At 37.3% G+C, this 21,623-nt stretch overlaps 3 protein-coding genes across 4 annotated transcripts in view; 1 reads left to right on the top strand and 2 right to left on the bottom strand.

Annotated features, from left to right (window-relative positions):
* Nucleotides 1-7,715, bottom strand: part of ark2n (arkadia (rnf111) N-terminal like PKA signaling regulator 2n) — a 22,872-nt gene extending 15,157 nt beyond the window's left edge. For both annotated transcript variants that reach the window (XM_016272733.1, XM_016272732.1), the window contains exon 1: nt 7,531-7,715. The gene's annotated coding sequence lies outside the window, so the exon portion shown is untranslated. The remainder of the gene's footprint in view (nt 1-7,530) is intronic.
* Nucleotides 7,716-7,768: 53 nt separating this feature from the next.
* Nucleotides 7,769-13,060, bottom strand: haus1 (HAUS augmin-like complex, subunit 1). The gene is given in 9 exon segments (XM_016272827.1): nt 7,769-7,953; nt 8,070-8,117; nt 8,710-8,848; nt 9,772-9,797; nt 9,889-10,012; nt 11,042-11,176; nt 12,078-12,213; nt 12,333-12,507; nt 12,993-13,060. Coding segments are annotated over 9 exon segments (864 nt in total). The 5' UTR covers nt 13,014-13,060; the 3' UTR covers nt 7,769-7,893.
* Nucleotides 13,061-14,563: 1,503 nt separating this feature from the next.
* LOC107585631 (ATP synthase subunit alpha, mitochondrial-like) lies at nt 14,564-20,431 on the top strand. The gene is made up of 11 exons (XM_016272731.1): nt 14,564-14,714; nt 15,428-15,503; nt 15,630-15,799; nt 16,585-16,758; nt 16,866-17,032; nt 17,109-17,409; nt 19,258-19,482; nt 19,559-19,666; nt 19,748-19,892; nt 19,980-20,130; nt 20,211-20,431. The coding sequence occupies exons 1-11, from the start codon at nt 14,655-14,657 to the stop codon at nt 20,287-20,289; spliced, it is 1,656 nt and encodes a 551-aa protein (XP_016128217.1). The 5' UTR covers nt 14,564-14,654; the 3' UTR covers nt 20,290-20,431.
* The last annotated feature ends 1,192 nt before the right edge of the window (nt 20,432-21,623 follow it).

The following is a 21,623-nucleotide window of genomic DNA, read 5'->3' as shown; positions in this document are numbered from 1 at the left end:
ATTCGGGCCGAATAGCAAAACAAACTTGTAGCCAATCAGCAGTAAGGGGCGTGTCTACTCATGATGTGGAGGAGAGAGAGTTCAGTGCACAGGACGGACATTAGCAGAGCCGAGCGACAGAAAGATAGAGACGGTGGATAAAAAACAAAAGAGGAAAATGTCTGCGGAACGATAAGGAAAGAAGTAGGACCCGTGTAAATATCGGATGAGCTTTCCAGCGCTGGAGAGAACTCAAGGAGCAGAAGGCCTGTGATCGGACGCCGAGGTTGCTTTGTTTCTTCTCGATAGGTGAGTAACACCGTGTCTGTGCCGCAACAGCTAAAGTCTGTCTAGTACACTGGACGCGACAAAGCGACCGCTGAAAATCATTTGAAATTTGTGTCAATACGTCATGAATAGAACGCAGCAGCAGTTTTCTGTCGGGGATTTGTTGTGCTGCGCCGCATCCAGTGTAGACCATAGACGTGTACATTGAGGAAAAAAAAATTACTGAAATGATTTTAGCAAATGGCTGCAATATCACAAAGAGTGAAAAATTTAAGGGGGTCTGAATACTTTCCGTACCCACTGTATGTATAAGACAAGTTTGTACAAGATGTAGTTGTTGTTAAAGATATTTAACAAGTGATTTGTTTAACATTTACATCATGTTGACAACTTCATGTGTGGTTCACTTGGAACAGAATTTTCTTTAAAGGTGGGGTGAGCGATTTTTCAAAAACGCTTTAGAAAACTGATTCGGGCCGAATAGCAAAACAAACTTGTAGCCAATCAGCAGTAAGGGGCGTGTCTACTCATGATGTGGAGGAGAGAGAGTTCAGTGCACAGGACGGACATTAGCAGAGCCGAGCGACAGAAAGATAGAGACGGTGGATAAAAAACAAAAGAGGAAAATGTCTGCGGAACGATAAGGAAAGAAGTAGGACCCGTGTAAATATCGGATGAGCTTTCCAGCGCTGGAGAGAACTCAAGGAGCAGAAGGCCTGTGATCGGACGCCGAGGTTGCTTTGTTTCTTCTCGATAGGTGAGTAACACCGTGTCTGTGCCGCAACAGCTAAAGTCTGTCTAGTACACTGGACGCGACAAAGCGACCGCTGAAAATCATTTGAAATTTGTGTCAATACGTCATGAATAGAACGCAGCAGCAGTTTTCTGTCGGGGATTTGTTGTGCTGCGCCGCATCCAGTGTAGACCATAGACTAGGCCTGTCGCAATAATCAATATATCGACTTATCTCGCAATATATGTACATGACCTCGATAATTTTTGGTGATGCAATATATCGGCCATTATATTTACTTAAAAATTAATGTCACCATGTTTTTTTGCATTCCACTTGCGCCCGTGTCTTTTGCAACGTGGTGTAGTCGGTGCTAGTTAAAATTTAAAAAAATGCTTCTACAAAAAAAGTTTCATCTGCAGATATGGTCTTGTTTAGGGATCTGTGTCTTTGTGCATACGGACATCTGACTGCTAAGTAGTGATTGTGTTTTTCAGCAATAGTGTGCGCCCTTAATTTACAGAGAAAATCTGTAGATGAGAAAAGTCTCCAAAGATAAGTCTGTGCATTTTTCTTTTTTTTCTCTACTTGTTACTTTGCACTTTTTTGTTAGAAAATGTTTATTTACTATTTATTCAGGTTTGTTAAGATATCTAATATTTTGATACTTAATTTCCACGATCTAAATATTCTTAAAAATTAAATGTTTGTTGTCATTTGGAAGTGTGTAGACCTTCTTGCATTATTATGCTGTTACATTATGATTATATATTCAGTGGCATAAAATGGGCTTTAAAATGACAATAATATCATTTATCGCAATTATTTCTGGGGCAATATATCGCACAACAAAAAGCTGTTATCGTGACAGGCCTACCATAGATATATATATATATTATATATCTCTATGGTGTAGACAGCATCACTGATTATGAGTTCTATAGTATTTTGTCGCGTCGCGCCATGGTGTAACATTGGTTTTGCTTTGTTTCACAGAACTAATCGTTGCCTGGGTTGCATACGTATGTGTGGGGCGGAGCTATCAAAATAGGGGTAAGACGCTTTTGGGGTAGGGGCGTGTTTGTTTTGGTGATTTCAAATGTCAACATTGGCTACCAGAAATCACTTACCCCACCTTTAACTAGAGGGTTAATAAAGAAAGTTACTTGAATCATGTTGTAGTTACATTTTTTAAAGTTGGAGTTCAAAAAATAATAATAAAAAAAAAATTCAAGGATTGGTCAAACGTTCTGAAAAAAAAAAAAAAATCGAGATTTTAATTTTTTTGCCATATGGCCCAGTCCAGTTCTATTGGTGACAAATGTCTAATGTGTATATGGTTAGTTCGGTTTCTCATTCATCGACCACTGCTGGGTGGCTTCGGGTAACCAGCCAGAACGCTGAACTATCACGCACCAGTGAAGCTCTTATCAACCTTTCTACATGTCATCAGACTCCAATGCACAATGCTGCATTTCACAACAGCCTGGCCTTGAAATGCTTTCAAAACTTTGTCCATAAACAAATTTTTGCTGCGATCAAGTGTTTGAAGAGGCCTCGGTCACAACACATGAAAACTTACAAATAGGGTTTTGCTATATTAAAAACCATTTAATAGAGACTGATCTCACAAACAGCAACATATATGCAATAGATTTAAATCCTAGATCACAATATTTCAATGTAAGCATAACTAGAAAAGTTCATACCAACTATAAAAATATTCATAACTTCAAACCAAAAATATATATAAAAGTTTATACTGACTATATAAATATTCATGACTTTATTTGATTAATTCCATGACTTTTACAGCATGGGAAAAAAAATCACAATTTTAAATTGCTCTCATAAGTTTTCCATAACCTGTGAAACAAAATCCTACAAATATTTAAATTCTTCTCTCCAGACAAGCAAAATCAAAACTTTACTATTGTAACTCATGACCGTTTTACAATTAACACCAAAAAACAGAAATCTGATGCTCAATACTTGAAATACATATGTACACACAAAATAATGGCATCAAAAATTAGGAATTTGATTTTTGTATACTGTTTTATATATACACTGCCATTCAAAAATTTGGGATCAGTAACATTTTTTATGTTTTTTAATGTAAAAACTTAGTAAGTCTCTTATGCTCGTCAAGGCTGTATTTATTTGATGATAATTTTTTTTTTTAAACCAGGAAAAAAAAGGTAGTATTGTGAAATATTATTGCAATTTCTAATATTGATTTCCTATTTTAATATACTTGAAAACTGCTGCATCACAAATTATATTTTAATCAGCATCATTACTCAGTCTTCAGTGACACATGATCCTTCAGAAATCATTCTAATACGCTGATTTATTATCGGTGTTGAAACTGTTGTGATTCTTTGATGAATAAAAAGTTAAAAAGAACAGCATTTATTCAAAACAGCTAACAAAGTCTTTACTATCCCTTATCCATTGAACACATCCTTACTGAATAAAAGTATTAATTTCTTAAAAAAAAAAAAAGAAAAGAAAAAATGTATTAACCCCAAACGTTTGAATAGTAGTGTATAACACAAGTTCTACTTTGAATAGCCCTAAACACTGTTCTTTTTAACTTTTTATTTATCAAATAATCCTGAAAAAAGTATCACAGGTCCAAAAAAATAAACAAATAATAATAATAATAAAGCAGCACAACTGTTTCCAATATTGATTACAAATCAGCATATCAGAATGATTTCTGAAGATCATGTGACACTGAAGACTAGAGGAACGATGCTGAAAATACAGCTGCGCATCTCAGAAATAATATATTTTAAAGTGTATCAAAATGAAAAAAAAACTTATTTTAAATAATATTTCACAAAATTTGTCTCTTTTTCAGTTTTTGATTAAATTAATGCAGCCCTAATGATCAAAAGAATCTTCCTTAAAACATTAAAAATCCTACTGATTTGAAACTTTTGAACGGCACTGTATGCATGTATGTGTGTGTGTATGTATATATATATATATATAAAAACGGAGAGTTCCGGTCCTTGATTCTGTGCATTTTTCTTTTTTTTCTCTACTTGTTACTTTGCACTTTTTTGTTAGAAAATGTTTATTTACTATTTATTCAGGTTTGTTAAGATATCTAATATTTTGATACTTAATTTCCACGATCTAAATATTCTTAAAAATTAAATGTTTGTTGTCATTTGGAAGTGTGTAGACCTTCTTGCATTATTATGCTGTTACATTATGATTATATATTCAGTGGCATAAAATGGGCTTTAAAATGACAATAATATCATTTATCGCAATTATTTCTGGGGCAATATATCGCACAACAAAAAGCTGTTATCGTGACAGGCCTACCATAGATATATATATATATTATATATCTCTATGGTGTAGACAGCATCACTGATTATGAGTTCTATAGTATTTTGTCGCGTCGCGCCATGGTGTAACATTGGTTTTGCTTTGTTTCACAGAACTAATCGTTGCCTGGGTTGCATACGTATGTGTGGGGCGGAGCTATCAAAATAGGGGTAAGACGCTTTTGGGGTAGGGGCGTGTTTGTTTTGGTGATTTCAAATGTCAACATTGGCTACCAGAAATCACTTACCCCACCTTTAACTAGAGGGTTAATAAAGAAAGTTACTTGAATCATGTTGTAGTTACATTTTTTAAAGTTGGAGTTCAAAAAATAATAATAAAAAAAAAATTCAAGGATTGGTCAAACGTTCTGAAAAAAAAAAAAAAATCGAGATTTTAATTTTTTTGCCATATGGCCCAGTCCAGTTCTATTGGTGACAAATGTCTAATGTGTATATGGTTAGTTCGGTTTCTCATTCATCGACCACTGCTGGGTGGCTTCGGGTAACCAGCCAGAACGCTGAACTATCACGCACCAGTGAAGCTCTTATCAACCTTTCTACATGTCATCAGACTCCAATGCACAATGCTGCATTTCACAACAGCCTGGCCTTGAAATGCTTTCAAAACTTTGTCCATAAACAAATTTTTGCTGCGATCAAGTGTTTGAAGAGGCCTCGGTCACAACACATGAAAACTTACAAATAGGGTTTTGCTATATTAAAAACCATTTAATAGAGACTGATCTCACAAACAGCAACATATATGCAATAGATTTAAATCCTAGATCACAATATTTCAATGTAAGCATAACTAGAAAAGTTCATACCAACTATAAAAATATTCATAACTTCAAACCAAAAATATATATAAAAGTTTATACTGACTATATAAATATTCATGACTTTATTTGATTAATTCCATGACTTTTACAGCATGGGAAAAAAAATCAAAATTTTAAATTGCTCTCATAAGTTTTCCATAACCTGTGAAACAAAATCCTACAAATATTTAAATTCTTCTCTCCAGACAAGCAAAATCAAAACTTTACTATTGTAACTCAAGACCGTTTTACAATTAACACCAAAAAACAGAAATCTGATGCTCAATACTTGAAATACATATGTACACACAAAATAATGGCATCAAAAATTAGGAATTTGATTTTTGTATACTGTTTTATATATACACTGCCATTCAAAAATTTGGGATCAGTAACATTTTTTATGTTTTTTAATGTAAAAACTTAGTAAGTCTCTTATGCTCGTCAAGGCTGTATTTATTTGATGATAATTTTTTTTTTTAAACCAGGAAAAAAAAGGTAGTATTGTGAAATATTATTGCAATTTCTAATATTGATTTCCTATTTTAATATACTTGAAAACTGCTGCATCACAAATTATATTTTAATCAGCATCATTACTCAGTCTTCAGTGACACATGATCCTTCAGAAATCATTCTAATACGCTGATTTATTATCGGTGTTGAAACTGTTGTGATTCTTTGATGAATAAAAAGTTAAAAAGAACAGCATTTATTCAAAACAGCTAACAAAGTCTTTACTATCCCTTATCCATTGAACACATCCTTACTGAATAAAAGTATTAATTTCTTAAAAAAAAAAAAAGAAAAGAAAAAATGTATTAACCCCAAACGTTTGAATAGTAGTGTATAACACAAGTTCTACTTTGAATAGCCCTAAACACTGTTCTTTTTAACTTTTTATTTATCAAATAATCCTGAAAAAAGTATCACAGGTCCAAAAAAATAAACAAATAATAATAATAAAGCAGCACAATTGTTTCCAATATTGATTACAAATCAGCATATCAGAATGATTTCTGAAGATCATGTGACACTGAAGACTAGAGGAACGATGCTGAAAATACAGCTGCGCATCTCAGAAATAATATATTTTAAAGTGTATCAAAATGAAAAAAAAACTTATTTTAAATAATATTTCACAAAATTTGTCTCTTTTTCAGTTTTTGATTAAATTAATGCAGCCCTAATGATCAAAAGAATCTTCCTTAAAACATTAAAAATCCTACTGATTTGAAACTTTTGAACGGCACTGTATGCATGTATGTGTGTGTGTATGTATATATATATATATATAAAAACGGAGAGTTCCGGTCCTTGATTCTGATTGGTTGAGCCGCGTTCGAAGCTGTAGTAAATGACTCTACAAACATACACCTGTGTTTACTTCTGTGTGTTGCTCGGCAACCACTTTGTTGGAACCGCAACTGTTTCTGAGGAACTACATTGTTTGGCGGAAGAATACAGTTTTTATTTATATCATTACACTTTATTTGCTCTGTTTTATTCTGTGAAACCTTACTACGTATATGGAATAACCGTTTTATAAAAGCAATTAGCCCCGCTTCGTGTCGTGCCTAACAACGCCCCTTAGCCGTTACAGATTCACTGTAAACCACGGCTTCTTGGGGCTTATTGCTGTAATAATTTATTTTTCCTAATTAACAGTACAACAAGAAACAAACAAGAACTTGTACTGATAGTTTGAACGTTAAATTTGGAAAATGTCCCTTCCCCCATTCACTTTACATTTCTTACTACCAAATGCAACATGTATTATTATAAGCCAAACACGCACAGACTGACTGCCACAGATCAGAAACTGATGATAAACTCTAGCATCATGATTTTAGATAGCATGTCAGCTTTGAATTCGAGAAGTTAAACTATAGATTCCGAAAGCTCCTTACACGTTTTAAAGCAGATCCCGCATTCATTCCGACAGCAACAAAAACATCAACGCATACTTCCTCAAAATCCCAGAATCAGCTCATCAGTCATAGTGCGTGCGTGCGAGTCAACGCAACTCAAATGCATCAACGGAATACGGCTCTTAAATAATTACAGAAATGGGGGGGGAAAGTAAAACAAGCGAAATAAAGGCTGCACTATGCGAATACAGACACTGCAGCACAAACACTCGTCCTGCGACACACTGTTGCTGGAAGCTGCACAGCTGCTGCACTTTAACCGGTGCGTCTGCACGTCGCGAGGATATAACCCGCGTTCATGCATGTATAAAGGCGTGCATTAATTAAAGTGAAAGTAGGTTTGGGTCAAAACTGCAGCGGAGGCTCAAAATGGAAGGGCGCAGAGATAAGAGCGCGCTCGATAACCGTCGACAGCAGCTTAACGTTACCTGGTTCAAATCTGTCCTCATGTGTGTGTCCTTTGGAACATCTCAGGCTCGCAGCACCATATTCATGAGGAAGATATGGAGTTAACTGAAATGTTATGGAACAACTGTTATGTGTTCTCGACTTTCCGACCGCTTTAGCACGGTTTGCTCGTTTAAAATGTCCCCACTAGCCGTCGCTGGAACAAACGCGTAGTCGTCATTTCCGCTGCGGCGGAGGCGGGAAAAACAGAAGGCGCCACCGTGAGATTCGGAGAGGAATTGCGTTTATTACAAACAGCACCGCACAACTTAGAAGTCACGTCTATTACAATTATCAACACGCTTTTATTTCATTGTTCATTTTCTAAATATATTTTTTGTTAATTATCGAGATAAAGTGTTCATGAAGTCCACTTTCTGCTCCAGCTGGGCATCCAGGGCAGCCTTGGGGGAAAAGAAAACGTTTCACAAAACTATATCCAACAAAGAGAAATCATATTTAATAATAATAATAATAATAATAAATGGCAAAATAAAACTAAATTAATAAAGAAAATGACCAGCTCTCGTTTGGCTTCCTCGATTTTCACCCGTGCAAGTGCTGGACTCTGAAGAAGAAGAAAAAAGTACAACCGTAATGAAAACCATTATTTAAGTATTATTGACATACTATTATAGTTTTTATTAATATTTTGAATCAGTTTTTCAGTTTATACTTTCCATTTTCATTTTACTTAAAGCTTTAGTAATTCTGTTGGGTGTTTATGACTTTTTTTTTATGTCTATGTAGTTTTTATTAAATTTAATTCTTATTTTTGTTTTAGTATTAGTTATTTTAGTACATTAAGTCAATCTAAATTACAATTATTTCAAGTAATTTAGTTTTAATTATATATAATAACCTGTAACCTACAGTATATAATAGTGATAATAAACTGAGAAAAAGGGTTAAAAGAACAATGATAGAATTTTAAAACAATTAGCAATTATTTATTTAGACGTGGATGTGATTATTTTATTAAATAATGTGTCCTTCATACTGTGCAATGTGCTATGACAAAATAATTATTTATTACCCAACCCACGCATCAAACAACAAAAGCAAGCGGTGCTTTCCTATGCAAAACTCACAAGATGGTTTCCATGTTCAATAAAACAATTCTGTCATTCTGTCAAAATCTTCATGCAAGTTGTACTTACAGCGCTCAAATCACTATACGGCTCTAGTTTCTTCTTCAAAGGTAGTGTTTCCTCTTTTAGAGCTGCGATTTTCTAAGTATAGAATAAAAGATGAGAAAAAAGATGCAATTCAATTTCATACCAGCCTGTAAGTGCAGTTCTGTTACAGTGCATATTCCTTTATGAACATTTTAAAGGGGTCATATGATCTTGCTAAAAAGAACACATTATTTTGTGTATTTGGTGTAATGAAATGTGTTTATGCGGTTTAAAGTAAAAAAAACACATTATTTTCCACATACTGTACATTATTGTTTCTCCTCTATGCCCCGCCTTTTTGAAACGTGTCGATTTTTACAAAGCTCATCGGTCTGAAAAAGCGAGGTGTGCTGTGATTGGCCAGCTATCCAGTGCGTTGTGATTGGCCAAATATCTCAAGCGTAAGACGGAAATGTTACGCCCCTCACCATACTGTTGATGCCCTGTCAGGCCGGAGCGATGATTCAAAAACATTCAAACCCATTATAAACGAGGCATTTGTTGCATTCAGTGGGGACTTAATTACGGATTATAATGACTTATACTGTCTTTTTACGTGTTGCATTGCATTGTATCGCGCCGCATAAACATAAAACTCTGTCTGCATTTGTGATCAGAGAAATGACAAACAACAAGCGCTACTTTACACTGCTCAAAACTCACGTTTGAATCATCAGTGGCAAATCCTTTAAATGAAAACGTACTTACAGGCTGTGAGTCAGAACAGCCGGCATTGTAGTCTACTCTACCAGGATCAGGAAACAGTCCTCCATAAAATGTGCTGCACACATCTGAATATTTGGGTTAAACTGTTCTGGAACAGTGTTGTAAATACAACTTAACCACTGATTTGTAGTCGTATTCTCTTTTGGAAGACCAAATGGAAGTAGTTTCGCTTTCACAACGAAAAACACAGCGGCCTAGCGTAAGGGGAAGCCCCGGCTTAGCGTGCGCTGAGGCCGGGATAGTGAGCTGAGGCCGGGCTAGAGTGAGCTGAGACGGCGGGGTCGAGAACGGCACGCCCGGCAGATTCGACGAATAAACTCCATCTGCCGTGAATCCAGCTTTTCCTGTCACAAACACACAGATTCTGTTTGTATAAGGCTGCATGAAAGATATTAAACTATAATTTGACAACTGGATGAAAATGGTGACACGCACCTGTGCGATCTTATTCCTGCAAGTGAGATCTCTGGATTTATTCTTCATGAAGTCCATGTTCAGAAGCCTCTCCTCCGCTGTAGCTGCTTCCACCTGCTGTATATGTGTGATCTTCATCAGATCACTGCAAAACAAATGCAAGCTTTAGATTTAAATTAAATACATGTAAAAATGATTAAATAGATTCAATTAGAATAATATACATAAAAATGTAATTAAAACAAATAAATTTTTTTTTTTTAATAAATAATACACCTAACAGTTTTAGTACAGTGCTATAGTGTGTAGGAAAAAATATATAATAATGTAACTTAATAGAAACTAAATATTTTCCAAATAATACTTCAGACATATTTATAATATTCTTTTTTCAGACTATAAATTTGGGGTTTATAAAAAATGGGAGCTTTTTACATTTTTGTATGAGGGGCCCTCACATGAAAATAATCATATTTGGGGGTTCAATGCATCTAAAAGACTGAAACCCCCTGATTTAGATACAGTTGTGCAGTAGAAAGAGGACTTAAGAAAGCAGAATAAAAATCATGACAGGTAAGAAAATGTATACAGTTAATAACACAATAACAGCAATGTGACATGCATAAATGATCTCTTGTGTTTTCTTACTCCTCAAGTTTCTTCCGAAGAACAACCGCAACAAATGCAAGCTTTAGATTTAAATTAAATACATGTAAAAATGATTAAATAGATTCAATTAGAATAATATACATAAAAATTTAATTAAAACAAATAAAAAAATTTTTTAAATAAATAATACACCTAACAGTTTTAGTACAGTGCTATAGTGTGTAGGAAAAATATATAATAATGTAACTTAATAGAAACTAAATATTTTCCAAATAATACTTCAGACATATTTATAATATTCTTTTTTCAGACTATAAATTTGGAGTTTATAAAAAATGGGAGCTTTTTAAATTTTTGTATGAGGGGCCCTCACATGAAAATAATCATATTTGGGGGTTCAAGGCATCTAAAAGACTGAAACCCCCTGATTTAGATACAGTTGTGCAGTAGAAAGAGGACTTAAGAAAGCAGAATAAAAACCATGACAGGTAAGAAAATGTATACAGTTAATAACACAATAACAGCAATGTGACATATGCATAAATGATCTCTTGTGTTTTCTTACTCCTCAAGTTTCTTCCGAAGAACAACCGCTGCAGTCATTTTCTTCCTAACAGCAGAAAGTTCCCACTGCAACCTCCGGTCAGTTTTCTCTGCCTCCAGCACGTCATTGGTCAGTTTATTGATTGCAGGCATATAGCTGGACAGCCAAGAGTGTGAAATCAACCACAAAAATCACAATGCAAATGTCAGACTTAGTTTAACCCGATTTCAGGGTTAAAGGAACATTCCACAATTTTGTGAAAATAAATAGTGCAGTGCCTGAAAACAGTCCCCAGCACGCTCCCTGTGCAAGCAGGTGGTCACGTTGGTTATGTTGACAGAAGTTAGCCTATTTTCAGGCGCTGCGTAATATCATTGCGCCTGCTGCACCCATGGTACGGCAGCAAAGTTCCTTGATTATTACGCTGGAATGAGAGTATAGTTCCTAGCCATATCGGCCTAGAAAATCACAACTTTTCATTTTCCGTCAGTCTTAGTACACGATGTAACTACAGAAGAGTCAAGTTTTAAATAGGAAAAATATAGAAACTCTTTGGCCATTTTTGAGTGAGATGCTAACGGTCTAATCAGATTCAATGATTTATGCTAAGCTACAGCTAAAAGTGCTACCGTCAGACCCGGAGATCGGCTGAATGGATTCGAAAATGGTAAAACTCAACTGTTTAACTCAGGGGTGCCCAAACTCGGTCCTGGAGGGCTGGTGTCCTGCAGAGTTTAGCTCCAAGCCTAATTAAACACACCTGAATCAGCTAATCAAGCTCTTAGTAGGTATGTTAGAAACTTCCCAGCAGGTGTGTTGAGGCAAGTTGGAGCTAAACTCTGCAGGACACCAGCCCTCCAAGACCGAGTTTGGGCACCCCGGTTTAACTCTAGGGGAGTTGGAAAATTAGAGCCTATTTTCAAAAATAGTGGCGTGTTCCTTTAAGATTCCAGAATAGGTTCCAGGAACCACAGAACCACAATGCATCTCGACTCAGGAACATGCCTAAATCATCTCGTGCTGTATATGATGTGTTTATGTCTGAGCATTATTTCACCTCCCAAGTGACGTGTCTCTGAGTTTGAGCACTTCAGCAGTTTCCTCCAGCGCCGACAGCAGGTCCACTGTGGGTTTGGAAAGTCCTCCCGCCTGAAGTCCCACCTCCTGTAGAAGCACTTCTTGGAGATGAGCTCCTGTCAAGGACCACAAACCCCAAATTAATTTATTCCACAACAAAAAAAACTGTACACTTACAGAATCGTTATGCATTTGTCAGACTACTTCTTCCAAAGTGACTGTCTCAGAGTCTCACCATCGCTGCTGTACTCTTCTGTTTTCTGCTTGTGGTCCTCGATGAGCATCTCTGCCTCTCTGCATCTCATCTCACTGCTCTCCGCCAGCTCGTACAGAATCTCCACTGTGCGCGTGTTCACTTCAAACTCCGGCACCGGCTGCTGCCCGAACACCTTCTTGAGCCACTGGCTCACCTGCAATTACACAGTATATGCAGATGCACTGTAAATGCTACATGCAGGTGTTTTGAGATTCAAGAATCAATATTTACTAGAATAAAACCAAGTTGTTTGTGTCAGAGCATCATGGTACGTTGATATGATTCTGAATGACTGCCATATGCATTGCCATTTTTTCCCAAACTATAAAGAATACCATGGTATTGCTATAGGACATGTTCAAAAACATAATAGTGCCAAGGTATTTTGTTCTTTCTGTTTTGTTCACATCTACCATATAAGGGCGTGATGCATAAGATCATTAAAATTACATTAAAAACATTAAAAAAGTGTACGCAATGAATCTAGTATAATTAGACTAGTAAGTGTATTTAGTACAGATAAACAAACAACGGAACTGCAGTGAACGTTTACGCGTTTGAAGCGATTTACATCGTATTCAGTACTTTATTAGCTTAGTGTATATAACGCTAATGTATTCTACAAAGACATTAACTCACGATTTTGCTTTTCTCGCACATTTTTCCACTAACTGTGTCTCTAAAGCAACAACTAAACGTCCCGCCACTGAATTTGTTCTTCTATTTCCGGGGTCTCAAAGCGCATTATTCATTGGCTGCTCAAATGACAAATCGACCAATGAGATTCTGGGATGCAGAAGCACCGCCCAATTACAACATACAAAACATTTCAAGGGAATTTCAAGAGGAAAAAGAAACAATGCATTAATAATTGTTAATATATATACATTTTCACAGTACAATATTTTCTTTTAAACAATAATTTAAGCTCAGCATGCTTTTAAAGGATAAATAACCATTTATTGGAACCACAAAAACTTTAGCACTATGGGATATAATTCAGCCATATATATATATATAAATATATACTGCCATTCAAAAGTGAACGATTTTTAATGTTTTTATGGAGTCTCTTGTGCTCATCAAGGCTGTATTTATTTGATCAATAGTACAGAAAAAAAAATTATATTGTGAGTTATTATTTCAATTTCTAATATTGGTTTTCTGTTTTAATATACTTTAAAATATAATTTATTCCTGTGATCAAAGCTGAATTTTCAGCATCATTACGCCAGTCTTCAGTGTCACATGATCCTTCAGAAATCATTCTCATATGCTGATTTATTATCAGTGCTGGAAACTGTTGTGCTGCTTCAAGTTTTTTTTTTGGAATCTTTTTTCTGGATTCTTTTATGAATAAAACGTTAAAAAGAACATCATTTATTTACAATTAAAATCTTTTCTAACAATATGAGTCTTTACTTTCACTTTTTATTCATTTAACACATCCTTGCTGAATAAAAGTATTCATTACTTTCAAAAAAATAAAGAAAAAAATGTACTGACTCCAAACCTTTGACCGGTAGTGTATATTGTAACACAAGATTTCCATTTTGAATAAATGCGTTTTTTTAAATTTTATATTCATAAAAGAATCCTGAAAAAAAAGTACAGTAAAAAGACTGGAGCAATGACGCTGAAAATTCAGCTTTGCATCACAGAAATAAATTATATTTTAAAGTATATTAAAATAGAAACTGTTATTTTAAATTGCAATAATATTTCACAAAATAACAGGGTTTTTTCTGTATTTTTGATCAAATAAATACAGCCTTGATAAGCACAAGAAACTTCTGTAAAAAATATTAAAAACCTTACTGATATATATATATATAAAACAAATTAATTAAAATAAAGAAATGTAACTTTTATAGCTTTAAATTAAAGGACATATAATATATACTGTAAATTCATAAAAATATAATAATAATAAAAAATTTATAAATAATAAAAATGGTAATAAAATGCCTATTTACAAATATATTTATAAAAGAATTAATGTTGGTCAGAATTCTTTTACTTTCTGAAAAGAAGTAATCAGTCATAAAATGTGCATATATATGTGTATATGTATATAGTAATCAATACAAACGCCGTGTAATGGACATAACCTTGACTTTATAATATGTTCGAATTTACGTGAACAAAAAAAGTCTCGTCGTCGTGTCGCCGAACTACATCCGGGTCAGTCGCTGACCTTTCCTATATGAGCTGCGCTCGCGACCTCCATTTCCTTCACTCCAGCCGGCCGCTGCAGGAGGACACAAGCTCGAGCTCCCGCTACACAAGCTATCCGTAAACATGCTCTCCGTTCGCGTCGCGGCGGCTCTGGCCCGCACCCTGCCCAGACGGGCCGGATTCGTGAGTCTCATTTTGTGGTGTTTTAACGAACGCGGAGCCGGTGAATGTCAGCGCCTGTAAATGGCGTGAGGGTGCGCGGCGCCATCTTGCATTATGAAGGGCCCGCGTCTGCTGCGTCTCGTTTAGCGTTATTTGAGTCTCGTTTTCAGCTACAGCTATGTGTAGTTTAAGGGAACGGAATCTACGTGTTTTGAGTTTGTATTTAAATTAGAAAAGCGTACGGTTGGATGTTTAGCAAGGTTGTGCTCAATGAATGACTTTCCCAATTGAAGGTCAGGAAATGCTGCCTGGGCGTATGACATGCTAACTTCACTGTGAACTTGGTGGCTTTTTAGTGTTTAATGTTTTGGCGCGTCCATAATCTGTCACTTTTTTTGTTGCACGGTAGTTTAATCTTCATTTATGCGGAAGTTTGGATGACGACGTGGTGCTTCGTGCCGCAGTTTTTGATAACTAAAGGCAATCAGACAATGCTTGATTGCAGATGAGAAGTTAAACAACCACACTTTGTTTAGTATTTGTAGTTGGTCTGCTTTTAAGATCTTATTTGAAGGAAATCATGGGGTTAGCTCCAGTATTGTGGTTGCTGATCACACATGAAGGTCAAGGGCTCACATGCAACAAGCTTGGATTTTTATGGCTGGATCTTGAGGTGTATGTTAATCACAGACATTATCATTGTGGAATTCTAGCCAGTATGTTTGCTGTTGCAGGTTTCCAAGAATGTTGCTGCTGCATGCGTTGGAGCAAAGAACCTGCACACTGCCAGACCATGGCTGCAGAAGACAGGTTATTAAATACTACTTTTCCTTTTGCATTTGGGTTTGTTTTTTCATTTAAAGTTCTTGGATTATTGCATTATTTTTTTTTTGCATTGAGTCATGCACACTCAAAATGCTTTGCATTATTTCTCAGGCACAGCGGAGGTGTCCAGTATTCTGGAGGAGAAGATTCTTGGAGCTGATACTGGTGCTGATCTGGAGGAGACGGGCCGTGTGCTGTCCATCGGTGACGGTATCGCTCGTGTGTACGGGCTGAGGAACGTGCAGGCTGAAGAGATGGTGGAATTCTCCTCCGGCCTGAAGGTGAGTTAGCAAGGGGTCAAGAGGTCATTGCTGAGCCAGATGCTTCAAGATGATTGATATTCTGCTTAATGCGCACAATCTACATAAGTTTTGGCTTTGATTGACTCTGATCGTATATTATGTTTCAATCTATAACAATAATCAGCCGCCCTACATTACCAGTCAAATGTTTTTGAACAGTAAGATGTTTAATGTTGTGTGTTGTTTTTTTTAATTTATTTTTAAGAATTCTCTTCTGCTCACCAAGCCTGCATTTATTTGATCCAACGTACAATTGCACAAAAGGCTGCAAACGAACAGCGCGCATCTGAAGTGTCTCTGAAGGAAATAATGCATTATTTATCGGCTTTAAGATATTGGCCAAATTTTCTTATCAGGCCGATACCGATAACAGAAAAAATGAGCATTTATCGGCCGATACCGATATGGTGGCCGATATATCGTGCATCCCTAGTTTTATATGAGGTGTCAGACTTGGCAAATTCATTTTTCATAAGTTTGTATGCACAGACATCTGTTGTGGGGGTTCTTGGCAGTTTTTACAAGGCTTTTTAAATGGTGTTCATATCGATATCGGAATTCTATCGTATCGACCGAAATGAAGAAATATATCGTGATATAAATTTTGGCCATATCGTCCAGCCCTAAGTCTGCCTAATTAAATGGTTGTACGAATATTTACTACAAATGAACTGGGTTTTAATGAGTATGCAATCCTGTCACCGTATTGCTTTTGGTTAACTGATGGCTTTTACATTTAATACTCTTATCGTTTCTCTCCATAGGGCATGTCTCTGAACTTGGAGCCTGATAACGTTGGTGTTGTGGTGTTTGGTAACGACAAGCTGATCAAAGAGGGTGACATTGTCAAGAGAACAGGGGCTATCGTGGATGTTCCTGTCGGAGAGGAGCTGCTCGGCCGTGTTGTGGATGCTCTGGGAAACCCCATTGATGGCAAGGTCTGACCACCAACTGGATACTTGCATAGTTTTAGCTCTTCTTAATTTCTTTATCCAATAGTTGTCATACTTGAGTTGACCAATTGGTCTCCGTTTCTCCTCCAAAGGGACCCCTGGGCTCTAAGCAGCGTAGGCGTGTGGGTCTGAAGGCCCCTGGCATCATCCCCCGCATCTCTGTGAGGGAGCCCATGCAGACCGGCATCAAAGCCGTGGACAGTCTGGTGCCCATTGGCCGTGGCCAGAGAGAGCTGATCATTGGAGACCGACAGACTGGGTAAGGTAGTGACTTGATTAATTTAAATGCTTGCTTCATTTGTGCATGGTCATCCATTTCAATTGGTTTCCTCCAGCAAAACCGCCATTGCCATCGACACCATCATCAACCAGAAACGCTTCAACGATGGCACTGAAGAGAAAAAGAAGCTGTACTGCATCTACGTGGCCATCGGTCAGAAGAGATCCACCGTGGCCCAGCTGGTGAAGAGGCTGACGGACACCGAGGCCATGAAGTACACCATCGTGGTGTCCGCCACCGCGTCTGACGCCGCTCCCCTGCAGTACCTGGCTCCATACTCCGGCTGCTCCATGGGCGAGTACTTCAGAGACAACGGCAAACACGCCCTCATCATCTACGACGATCTTTCCAAACAGGTGAGAACTTTGTACTAAAGCTGCGGTCTACTATTTAGTGAACTTTCGCAGGCCAAATCTAGGAACCCACTGAATACAGAACTTCATGTGAGGGTGAAAGATTTAATCCGCTAGCTCAAATTGGCTGTGGGTTTGCCACGCTGACCAATAGAAAGAGGCTTGGTTTGTACAAAGTGACTTCTATTGTCTTGTCCAAATACCCACACTTGCGGTCTTGGCCACTTGAGTGTGCGTGCGTGCGACGGGAAGTGTGCAAGTCTGTCCCATGTCTTCAAAATGCCAAAGTGCAGTGCCCTTAATGGATACTAAATCCACACTATCTCGAATACCGCTCCAGAGCGCTATTCAAGGCTAAGTGTATCCCATCATGCATCATGTTCTGGAAATAAATCGTGAGACTTTTTGCCGAGATCTCGCGAGCGGTCCCGGAATCCTTTCCAATGCAAGTTATTATAATATTAATATAATTAGATATTACAAATAATTTGGTAGAAAGTGTTTTTACTTTTATTGGTGCAAAGATGAGTTGTGGTGGTTTTATTTTGTACAACATTTGCAACTGCTTTTTATCATTTAATTAGAAGCAACACAAATTAAAACTGGAAATAAATCGTGAGACTTTTTGCCGAGATCTCGCGAGCGGTCCCGGAATCCTTTCCAATGCAAGTTATCTTCGGCCAAATACAGGAAATACGTCATTTAAGTAATCAAGTGGTCAAGTGCAAAGACTGCAAGTGTGGGTATTTGGACGACAGCCTATGTGAGCTGTGCTTTTACCTTTTTTTGCCTACAATACTGCTAGTGTGAATATCAAACTATTGTCATGTTATAGGGACTACTGAAAAGACATTTAGAAGTTTTTTATTTTTTTATAAATGCAAAGTCTTTCAAATTAAAATGTAAAAAAGCTGTGTAAACACTTGAAATTTTACAACACTACAAGTGTGTCCCATCAGGTAATGAAAAGTTCGACACACACTTGTGGTCTTCACACCCACTTGAAGACTTCGGCCAAATACAGGAAATACGTCATTTAAGTAATCAAATGGTCAAGTGCAAAGACTGCAAGTGTGGGTATTTGGACGACAGCCTATGTGAGCTGTGCTTTAGTCATCGCTACACTGACTATGCAATGACCTTTTTTTGCCTACAATACTGCTAGTGTGAATATCAAACTCCCAAGTTGTGTTTGGTACTTTTCCCCACATTTTTATAGTGCTGAACTATTTGGGACTTAAGGCTGCATGATTGGATTATGAATATTGTGAATTTAATTAAATCCCTGCATGTTTCCGCACAAAGTGCAGCAATTTTCTCTTGGATATGAGGAGCTCATTATCAGCTGGTGTTTGCACTGGCTTGTTTCACAGTAAATGCTACCTCTGCTGAGTTTGGAGCGCTTTAATGTGCATTAGCAGCATGCACCAGAAGCGTTTTCAAAAGAAACTTTTAAGGGCTTTCTGTCATAATTTCAATGCTTTAATGTTTGAAAATAAATTAAAGCAGCCATAACTTTTTCTGTTGCAATAAAATCTATTTCTTGAATGCACGTTTGTATTAAGTGCATTTAAATGCTCTGACATATGTATAAAATAATATTTTTGCTTCATTTTTATAGCCGTATTTAAAATGCTGAATTTTGTCAAAATTGTGCAGCAGTATAAATGGGCAAAAATGTTTTCGGTGGGGTGTTGGGGGTTCCCCACAAGGACAGTCGATCGCCAGGAGCAGGGTTGGGCACCCCTGCTTTAGACTCTCCCAACATCATTAATGCATCTTATGATGCTTTATAAATTGTAATGAAGGACTTTGAATGCAGAGAATAATGGTAAACCTTGCACTCTTCAGGCTGTTGCCTACCGCCAAATGTCCCTGCTTCTGCGTCGTCCCCCCGGTCGTGAGGCCTACCCCGGTGACGTCTTCTACCTGCACTCCCGTCTGCTGGAGAGAGCGGCCAAGATGAACGACAACTTTGGCGGTGGATCCCTCACTGCCCTGCCTGTTATCGAGACCCAGGCCGGAGACGTGTCTGCTTACATTCCCACCAATGTCATCTCCATCACTGACGGACAGGTGAACAACAGCACAAGCAGATCTTCTGCTCAATCAACGATTTGATTCCCAAGCTGATCTTAATCTCTTCCTGCAGATTTTCTTGGAGACGGAGTTGTTCTACAAGGGTATCCGTCCCGCTATTAACGTGGGTCTGTCTGTGTCCCGTGTCGGCTCTGCTGCCCAGACCAGGGCCATGAAGCAGGTTTGTTTTGTCTCCCAGTTGATGCTTTTGAGCTCATTTCTATGTGAAAATGGTTAAAATACCCATCTGTTCGTTTTCCAGGTGGCTGGTACCATGAAGCTGGAGTTGGCCCAGTACCGTGAGGTGGCAGCCTTCGCCCAGTTCGGTTCTGATCTGGACGCTGCCACACAGCAGTTGCTGAACCGAGGCGTGCGACTCACAGAGCTGCTCAAGCAGGGCCAGTACTGTAAGTGCACTGCTGCCCCCTACTGCATGGGAGGACAGGTTCACTCGTAAACTACAGGTTTGTAATGTTCCTGTGCTTTTTGTTAAGCTCCCATGGCCATTGAGGAGCAGGTGGCCGTCATTTATGCTGGTGTGAGAGGACACTTGGACAAGATGGAGCCTAGCAAGATCACCAAATTCGAGAGAACCTTCCTTCAACATGTCATCAGCCAGCACCAGGATCTGCTCACAGCCATCAGGCAAGTTTTCATGAGCATTTCTGTGAGAGAAGCCAGTGAACATAGTTTCACGTCTAAATGTTTGTACTCTTGTGTTTCAGGAGTGACGGTAAGATTTCAGAGGCCTCTGACAAAAAACTCAAGGAGGTTGTGCTTAACTTCCTCTCAAGCTTCGAGTAGACCGTTTCCTGTATCGCTAATGTTGTCAATGTTTGCATAGTGCTTCTACTTAAATTTATAAAAACCCTGAAGAAAAATTCAAGTGGCACTTGATCCTCAATGTACAGAAATCTCCTAACAGAATAAAGTGTTCCCAACTCCATCTTTGTTTCTCTGCATTTATTTTGTGTTGTGATTTATCATTTATGCTGAGATCACCATGACAATAGCTTTGACGCTGGTATGGTGTTAAAAAGTGAGAATCTTGTGATTTTTATATCTGAATGCTGCATGTCCATTATATTTTCTAATTACTTAGAACAGTGCACTTCAGCACATATAAGATGGCAATAATTTAAATGCCATACTTTGAGCATCGTTTAATTTATTCAAAACAAAAAACTCAAGGAGGTTGTGCTTAACTTCCTCTCAAGCTTCGAGTAGACCGTTTCCTGTATCGCTAATGTTGTCAATGTTTGCATAGTGCTTCTACTTAAATTTATAAAAACCCTGAAGAAAAATTCAAGTGGCACTTGATCCTCAATGTACAGAAATCTCCTAACAGAATAAAGTGTTCCCAACTCCATCTTTGTTTCTCTGCATTTATTTTGTGTTGTGATTTATCATTTATGCGGAGATCACCATGAAAATAGCTTTGACGCTGGTATGGTGTTAAAAAGTGAGAATCTTGTGATTTTTATATCTGAATGCTGCATGTCCATTATATTTTCTAATTACTTAGTCGAAGCATATGGCAATAATTTAAATGCCATACTTTGAGCATCGTTTAATTTATTCAAACTAATCAGTTAAATTATGAATGGTACCAAAATTATCTTCAGATTTAATGTATTGCAGCTAGAAAGTTTAGGCCTGTCAACTAGTGCATTTTCTAGTAACTTAACATTTATTCTGCATTACCAAGTGCTTTCTAAAGATTATCTCCAAATATATATCTTTTATTATAGCTTGACTTTCTAATGTGGTGATTTCTATTTTCAGTTTGTCTAATTTACACATTGCTAATCAATATTTTTAGTTGAGGCCATTTTCATAAATGTAAGGTAGAGTTTCCAGTTAGGATGGGTCCTATTTCAGTTAATGTTTTCATTTAGTTCAATGATTATACTGGTCTGACAATTTTAAAATACGAAAATTAATTGTGAAATGGGAGTTCTGATTTGCTGTGCCCTTGTGTTTGATTCTGTATGTAATTTAAGTCAAGATATTCTCTAATTGAGTGTATTGCTTATGCAGGTGAAGTTGAGAACTTGATTATCTCCCAAATAGCAAGGTTTGGGGAATCTGAGGTTTGCATGCAAGCTGAAATCGGGGGGGGGGGGGTTGGTTTGTCA

This window comes from Sinocyclocheilus grahami, unplaced genomic scaffold (assembly GCF_001515645.1).
Source record: "Sinocyclocheilus grahami isolate Dianchi unplaced genomic scaffold, SAMN03320097.WGS_v1.1 scaffold73.1, whole genome shotgun sequence".
In the NCBI taxonomy this organism is placed as follows: domain Eukaryota; kingdom Metazoa; phylum Chordata; class Actinopteri; order Cypriniformes; family Cyprinidae; genus Sinocyclocheilus; species Sinocyclocheilus grahami.
Note: the sequence above shows the minus strand (reverse complement) of the source record. Positions and strands in the feature narration are given on the sequence as shown.

Excerpts from the sequence above, each read along its gene's own strand:
- LOC107585631 (XM_016272731.1), top strand. The coding sequence starts at position 14,655 with ATGCTCTCCGTTCGCGTCGCGGCGGCTCTGGCCCGCACCCTGCCCAGA. Across the intron at positions 19,893-19,979 it reads GCTCAAGCAGGGCCAGTACT|CTCCCATGGCCATTGAGGAG; the intron begins GTAAGTGCACTG and ends CTTTTTGTTAAG. Across the intron at positions 20,131-20,210 it reads GATCTGCTCACAGCCATCAG|GAGTGACGGTAAGATTTCAG; the intron begins GCAAGTTTTCAT and ends CTTGTGTTTCAG.